This window comes from Lagopus muta, chromosome 4 (assembly GCF_023343835.1).
Source record: "Lagopus muta isolate bLagMut1 chromosome 4, bLagMut1 primary, whole genome shotgun sequence".
NCBI classification, from domain to species: Eukaryota; Metazoa; Chordata; class Aves; order Galliformes; family Phasianidae; genus Lagopus; species Lagopus muta.
In genome coordinates, this window is record NC_064436.1 from 50,633,107 (window position 1) to 50,641,682 (window position 8,576).

Below are 8,576 nucleotides of genomic sequence, written 5' to 3' on the forward strand. Positions count from 1 at the left end.
TTTTAAATCCTCAATATCTTACAGTAACAGAAAGACTTTTTTTTTGATTGTTGGTGTGCTTTGTTAACAAGAACTGCCATATTTTGTACACTGCAACTCAGAAAACATTTCTGTTTGATCTTGAAAGTAAAGATCTCAGTCTCTATCTATGACTATATATTGATACATTTTATACAGGCATTATTTGTATATTTGAAGAAGAGTAACACCAAGTTAGACAATGGAAAATAAAAATATAACACTTTTTTTTTTTTTTTTTTTTTTACATGAATGTCAAAATCAGAATGAAATGATATGGCTGACTGGTAGAAAATGAGTATTTCATATGAGTGATTATAGGGTAATACAGCACAGCAGTGTAGTTTGTGAGCTGATACATATCTATTTGTAGACCACAACTTTATTATTCCCCCAGATTTGTTGTTCTTCTCCAATAAACAAAAATGCCTTATTTTAAAATGTTAGGGACTTATGACAGAATAAAGCATTTTCTGAAAGGCACTGGTTTATGACAAATGGAGGTGTGCTTTACAGAACAGTGTGAAAACTTACAGTAGAAATGTGATCTAATTTGTCTTATAGGCAGGAGAAGAGACTGGAAGTTCTCCAGATGGTTAAAAAAGAGTCATCATTTTGCACTCTAAAAATGGATGGGGAAGAAAAAATGAATTATCCAAAACCAAGAAGATTAAAATGTACATTCTGGTGCTAAAAATGCTGTATAAATGTATTTTTTAAAATATATTTATCAAATATCAATAAATTGATATTTATTGAAAGTAATTTTCCTGTTTGCTAGCAACAATTTTCCTGTTTGCTAAAAATATATTTCAAAACATCTGAAAACACTTTTATAGCTAAAAATTCTCCTAAGGACAATTAGAATCAGAAAAATTCTACTAATAATTCTACAGCACTAATATTTGGGAATTAAGGTTCTTGTATATAGTGCATATATGGTACTTTAAAAGAGCCAAGTACCGAGTCTGCATTAATAATAAAACCTGCCAACATACATGACTATTTCAGAAAAGTAGGCATCTGTTATTTTTGAGCTGTATTTGATCTGTTCATAATTACATTATACAAAGCTATTTTGGTAAACAAGTTTATTTTGTTTGTTTATTTTTTGTGTTGTTTTCTTATTGGGGGGGGCGGGAGGGGAGCAGTTTCTGCTATACCTGTGGCAATTTGTTATACTTTCAGAAGTATAGTCAGTATTCTTCTCAGAAGAAGCAAAATTATAATATGACGTAAAAAATCTTTAAGCAGAAGATTATTGATCCTGATTTATACTTCATATCTTAGTTTATTGAATAACAATAGGTGGCTTGGATTTGTTACTGTTTTCTGAAAGGTGGTGCATAACTGGTATTTCACATGTTCTACATTTCAAATATATATACAATCAGATATTAATTCTGTTATTGATTTATTAATTGAAATTGAATGACTGACTGATTTTAATCTTTAAAAAAATATTTTAAGTAGAAAATTATAACTTTTTCAGATATTTCCCAGGACAGAACTCCCTACATATGTGAGTCACTGGGATAGTTTCTCAGGTGCCTGGAATTTTTTTCACTGAAAATTGATGAATATATTAAACTTATTCCTTGCAGGCCTAGATGGTAGCAGGTGATCTGTAATTGATAAAGGTTGTTACTTATGTTATTAAAATTTTCAGTCACTAAAGATGTGCCTGATAGCATGCACTTATGGTAACTTGTAGCACTGTGAACTCACATGCATCATTGTTCTGGGATACATATGCATATTTATTTTTTGCACGGCTAGGTCACCAATGTCTTGTTATTAGTGGGTAATTTTCATTCTTTGGGAATGCAATTAAAAAATACTATCCTCCATAACTGTAAAAATGATGTGAAAAAAACCAACCTACATTTTTATCTGCTTTTTAGAAACTGTTTTATATCATCAAAGTATTTGTTTTATTTATTACTGAATAGATGCTAGTTCCGACGCACAGATGTAGACTTCACTGTATATCTTACATCTCTATAACCTAAGCATTTAATATTTATTATTTTCCTTCTTACACTTCTCCTAATTTTCTGTATCAAGACTCATACTCTGTTATCAGGAAGAAATAAACATGACTTTAAAACAAAAGTAAATGATAGAGGAATGTACTGTAGGCAGATTGTTCCATTTGTGGAAAAGCCTTACAGCTGTACAGGAAAATGAGGTTTTGGAATTCATTTTCATTCATGTATGACATCTTTGACTACTAAAAGACACTCAAGGCTGAGAGGGACTTTCTTTGTATTTGTTGTATAGCAGTCATTCTGTATAGCTGGATCTTTTTGGAGTTGTTCACATTTCGTGCGTAAGCAAACTGTCTTATGGAATCTTGGTACCTTATCTGTTAAAGCAGCCATGAAAAAAATATTCAGTTCTAGAAGGAAGATAGTTTAGATACATCTACATGAGTATCCGAGTTAGGATCAGGAGTGCACTTTAGGAGCAAATCCTGCTGTGTTGTTGTTCCCATTTACTGTATTTTGCTTTGAGTTGCTTCAAACATGTCTTTGATTATGAAACTGAAAGTGGATAAATGTAGGTTAGATGTTAGGAAGAAATTCTCACTCAGAGAGCAGTGAGGTGCTGCAATGGTTTGTCCAGAGAAGTTTTGGATGCCCCATGCCTGGGGACATTCAAGGCCAAATTAGATGGGGCTTTGGCAGCCTGACAGTGGGTGGCAACCCTAGTCATGTGGGGGGTTGAAACTGGGTCATCTTTAAGGTCCTTTACAACACAAGCCATTCTATGATTCTGTTAGTCTACAATTCAATGAATAGTAGAGTGATTCTGGAGCCTGTGAAATTGGACTGCTTTCAAGCAAAATTAGAGCAGGCATTCTGCAAGAGCATATTTAGTGCACAAAGTTGACCCTCTGACAGAACAAGAAAACTGAAGTTCATATGAAGCTTTGAAGTGTAGATATCACGTTCAGAGCTCTCTTACTGTACAGATGTGCTCCTAAATGCCCACAATGTTTGCAGATTTAGCCATGGCATGTAATTTCCCTCTCATTTCTTGCAACTTAAGAACTGAATGCAACCCACCAGTATAAAACAGCCATATTGCCATCAGTTTGAGTTACCAGTATGTTACTTAAAATTGCTAGTCAAAATAAAAATAAAAAAAAGCAGCCTTAGTAATTTCCCAAGTACTACTGAACAGTTACTGAAAATGTTTGTGCATTTGTATGTTTATGTAATGTAAATGTTTATGCAAAACTATATTTTGTGCATTCACTTACTGTAGGCATTATTAAAATTGCAACATTTTCAATAAGAGTTCTGAGAAATTAAGAGTATATGGATCTGCTGAAAAAAATTGATTTGCTGTGGTAGAGCGTAAAATCGAATTGTAAATACATGAAAATACATGAAAATGAATGTCTTCAATTCATTGTCATGGGCATTTTGCTGGAAGATTAATGTAATTTTTAGAAGTATCACTAGTTGAGGAAATATGCTCACCAAAAAATGCTTATGAATGATAACAGAAATTATGGAAATTTAGAATTATTAAGTATGCTATCTCAGCTCTTTAGTAAAATTGATTCTTCTTTAAAATGTTATGTGAAATCACAGAGCAGAAATTGTAATATAAACATTATTGATTATAGTGTTAATGTAATGATCTTATTTATCTTTATTTGTTCACTCAGGATATACAGTTGAAACTGAGGAAACCAAAACTTGATGAACATAATGAAATTGACCCAGTGGAAGAAAGAAAAAACTTGAAAGAAAAAGCATCTATTGTGGCACAGTGTTTAGAACGCAAGGAGGAGAGAGTGCGAAATCATGCCAAAACACGTCAGAGTTTTATCTCTGCTGAGGAGATGGGTGTGGGAATGGCTGACCTGTGCCATAGATCGCAGAAACCACCAAAAAAAAACAAGAACAAAACAAACAAAAATACAATGGAATTAGATAACAAACTGCCATCAAATGTGATTCAGGAATTAAATACAGTGCTGCAGAAAAACAGAACACTTCATGATGATACATCCAGCTGATGTCCTGAGTCTGAAGTTTAGAATATATATTTTCTGGACAAAATTATGTGGCTTTTTTAGCGTGTATAGTTTGTACAGCGCAGAGAAAACTTGTTTATATACTACTGTTGATTTTGTGAGTAAGCCATGGTACAATTTAAGATTGAACTGAGCTGATTTTGCTAAAGTTCTGAAATTTGTTTTGCTGTGTGATACATTGGTACCTGGGTTTTCTCTGCCATTTTTTTTGTTGTTATTGCATATTTTGTTAGATGGAAGAATTGTAAGCACTATCAAAAGCTCTTGCTCTGTTTATATTCTGTACCATCCTGTAAGTAGTGGTGGGAGATTTTAGAATGAAGACAAGATGTACACTGAAATTCATGCTGTTAACCTACAATATTTTATTTAACACTATAAAAATGAGTAACATCTGCTTAAGTGTGATTTTTTTTTTGCATATAAATTTTTTTTATTTAAGAATGTCATGAGTCTTATTCCATAAATTTGTCCTCAGAGCAACATGAAATGAATTAAAATGGAGAGGTGTACAATAGATAAGGCAATGCGTTAGTTCAATGAATTTGCATCTCTAAACTGTGTCTATATTGTGTACATCTGACTATGATATTTTTTAGAATTACTTATGTTGTTACTGCATTTCATCCCATATAGGATCAATTTATCCTCTCTCCTCTTTCTGGTAATTACAGGTGCCATAACATTTCTCACATCAGTTACTTCTATTCTTGATTGCATTGAGGAACTTAATTGAAAAAATAATTTGTTTGAAGAAATTAGACAAATTATTCAATGTATCTGGTAAATCTGTTAGTAAGTAGAGCAGAAGTGAGATTAAAATCAAATGTTATATAGTGTTTTTTTATTTATTCTTCTGGCACATAGCACTGAGAAAGCAAGTTTTGTCTTTCAGACTTTGCACTTATCACATTTAACCAGTTGTTAAATCTGAAACGAGATTGTACATTTTAATTTTCCCAGTGCACTATTGACTGTTTTGCTACTTTTAATTCGTAGTTGAGCCTCTTCTAGTCATTGAAGCTCTGGCTTAAGAAAACATATAAGCCAGAACTTAAATTGTATTGACTAAAGCCTGTGCTTAATGTTAATAAGCACATTCCTAAATGCCAAACTGAATCAGGGCCTGCTGCTGTTGGGGGAGAGTTACTTTGCTTTCTGTCTGAGGCTGGACCTGAATGTACTGTTTACAGTTGTATTTTTACTTGCAAATATTTTTCAGTATTGAGTTATGGTTTCTGTATTGTTTATCTTTCTACTGGGTTCTTAAAAATGACATTCACCTCACTGCTGAAAGCCTCATGCATCATTTAAGCCCTACACTAATGGAATAAATGGAGCAATAGAAGGATTTTGTGCACTGGAGTGAAGAAGTCTGTGAAGAGAATGTTTTGTTTATTTTTATTGGATCTGAGGACTACAGAAACATTTGTTCTACTTCAAAAGCAGACCTCAAATAAAGTATCTGTAGGGCTACTATTAAAGGGACCTAAAAATCAAGAAGAAAATATGTTTACTAAAATATATTTAAGTGTTTACTTTTCAGTTACAGCTATACTATCTTTAAAGCTGTTGAATCCTCAGTGGAAACGTTGTTTCAGTAGCTACTATAAATATTTTGTTTTGTATATGTATATGTACATGCATTCTCACTATATATGTATATTTTTGCATAGAGTTAGGTGCATATCTGCAGAGGCATGCTGAATGTTGACAGTGCTAACCTGAGGAAAGTTCTTTTGGGAAAGTAGATATTAAATTTTCAGTTGGGTTATTTCAAATGCAAAAAAAAGTTTTGCACCAATTTCCTGACATATAATTCTTGCACTATGCGTTTCAGAGTGCTTTAAGACCTGCAAGAATAAATGTTTTCTTGCAATACCTTGATAGCTACTGATGCTTTATTGTTCTTCTGACTTGTGGAATGATAGTGTAATTTTCAGGGAATAAATGTTAATTATTTGAATAAATACTGTTTCTTTAAAATAAATGATGGATTTATTTAAAAAAAAAAAAAATTTCTGTACCCACTGCATAGCCTAGTGAGTATTTATTGTCTGATCTGCAAAATGAGGTTAAATGAGGCACTGACATTGTTCATTCTGTGACAGTAGGAAGGCTAGAATTGAAGTCTCAGTAACTCTCAGGTTCATCATTACTTTGGCATTTTAAGTGAAAAGCTGATAGGTAAGAAAGATGTGTATTTAGTTTGAAAATCACTATTTTGGATTTTTTTATTTTTTTTTTTTTAAACAGAAGTTTTTCCAGGTATTATTTTGGGTTTACAGTTCAAAAGAGAATTTTCAGTTAGTTAGTTTTGTTCATCAGCAGAGATCCCTTTAGTGTGGGGTCAAATTGACTAGCTGAAACTTAAACATAAATTTGTGTACATCCCCCTTCTTTAGTTAAAGGGAGGGTTTGACCATATTGTTTGTTTCTTGTCTTCGTTTTATTTCTTTATTAAGAGCTCTGGGCTGCTGTGACTGAAGTGTGTTGCAGGGATTCCATTGACTTCTGTCTTCCATGCAACAACACCCCTGGCATCTCTTCCACTAGTGCATGTATTGTTTTGGCTACCCCACAGATATAGGTTCTTCAGAGAATAGAAGTTGCCAGTGTTTTACCTCACTTCTGGCACTCTTCTTTCCCCTGATACAGTGGTTGGCACAATTCATGTTCCTCAGTGCTGCCAAGTTACCACCAGTCCCACATATCAAGTTCCAGATTAAGGAATTGGGAGGAAAAAAACTTCACTGTTCTGTTGTGGATGGTGGTGGTGTCAACTGGAGTCTGGAGGTAAGGATTATGTACATCACTGGCTGAGGTGCTGCCTTGTGAGCCTGCGTTGTCATGTGTGAGAATCCTTCTTTGTTTTTTTTGGCTCAAAGTTTGCTTCCTTAGGTATTTTGTTGAGGAGGCAAGTGATGGATGTTGTGTGGCAATCAACATCGCTGTGTGGACAATTTTACATCTTTGGAACTGTTTGCCTTCGGAAGATAGTGCTCAGGAGTGTTTACTGGCAGAAGATCTAGCCTGTTACAAAACAACTCCAGCTAGGTGTGGGAAAATTGGGGAACGATACCATCGTATCCTGTGAGAAACAGGATGCAGATGGGTACCCCTGCTCCCTCTTATCTGCTGGCAAGGCCCGGAAGATGGGAACAAAGGAGTTTCTGCTGAGATCCCAGAGCCAGAAGCTGCCACTCAAAGGAAAGCTGACTCAACCACTTTGGATTTGAGCTGTCACTCCAAAAAGAGCTGACTCAACCACTTTGAAGCATTGAAAAAGGGCCATCATCACCATGGTCGTCGTCGTCATTGGCAACAGGACAACTCTGCCTGACGACCCACCGCTACTGAAGATCAAAGACTGAACTACGAACCTCGCTGGATCCATGGTGGTGACTATGTCCCTCTTGCTGCCTATAAAGACTCCTTGCTTCTTCTTTCCTATCTTTTCTATCGCCCTCCTTCCCTTCCCCCATTACCCTAATTCATAATAGTGTCCGTCCTCCCCTTCCCCATTTCCCTGATTAAGATTTGTAATAAACTGGTCGGACCAACATTTGAACCGTTGCTTCTTAATCTCACGCCGGGTATATAGATAATAAAAGAACCTCCTCTCCCTCCTATAAATTGGAGCGAGACATCATGTCACCTTTCTGATTTTTATATCCTGTTTTCCTATGCAAGCTGTTTTAGTGTAAGAATCAGTTTAACTGTTGCTGACAGCTGAATTAGAAGAACATTGGTTGTGCTTGAGTCCCAATGGAAACTGAATTAAAAAAAAAACTCAAGTACTGACTGTGATCACAGCGTGCTCTAAAAATTACATTGAATTTAGGCAAATTATGGCAAAACTGTGATTTCAGTAAATTGCATTGAAAAACCTGAACAGTGTGTGTATCTGAGGGAGAAGCAGATTACTTTGGTAGAGGGGTGGATGAAATGTATTCCAAGTTGAATTGCTTAGAAAAAAATATATACCTATTTATAAAATGAAGTCTACTGCAGAAAGATGAAATAAGGAGAATCAGAATGCTTAAATATGATTTGGTCAGTATTCCTTGTTCTGAATCATTAGAAATAAATATTCTCTGTACTTTTGTATGTCAAAAAAAAAACCCCAAATCTTTGCCATATTCAGTGTTTCTTGAATCTAGATTGTTCTCTAAGAACTGAATGGGGAGAACTGAACTGGGGTGGGGGGGGAGGGAGGGGAGTAGAGGGAGTGTAGAATGGAAGCTTTGCAAAGTTTTCTTCATGGTTCACATGATTTTCGCATGTCCTTCTTTCCTTGCAATTCCACTGCACATGGATTTAATCTACAGCTTATTTAATAAAAACAGTCCTGCTATTTTAGTCCTTACAATTGCATGGTGTAGCAGAAATGGGCTTGAAGCAGTGATTGATCAGCTGGTGGGAAGGCAGGGCCAACTCAAGGGAGCTCAGGTGCATGCAATGCACCTGTGGAGCATTTTAACAATGAAGCCAGGAGCCACCC

At 35.0% G+C, this 8,576-nt stretch overlaps 1 protein-coding gene across 6 annotated transcripts in view; it reads left to right on the plus strand.

Annotated features, from left to right (window-relative positions):
* The window catches only part of ARAP2 (ArfGAP with RhoGAP domain, ankyrin repeat and PH domain 2), a 120,364-nt gene extending 112,089 nt beyond the window's left edge, over positions 1-8,275 (plus strand). For all 6 annotated transcript variants that reach the window (XM_048941481.1, XM_048941480.1, XM_048941485.1 and 3 more), the window contains one exon: positions 3,701-8,275. In XM_048941481.1, coding sequence (XP_048797438.1) covers positions 3,701-4,054 — 354 coding nt within the window. In that variant the 3' untranslated portion in view covers positions 4,055-8,275. The remainder of the gene's footprint in view (positions 1-3,700) is intronic.
* The last annotated feature ends 301 nt before the right edge of the window (positions 8,276-8,576 follow it).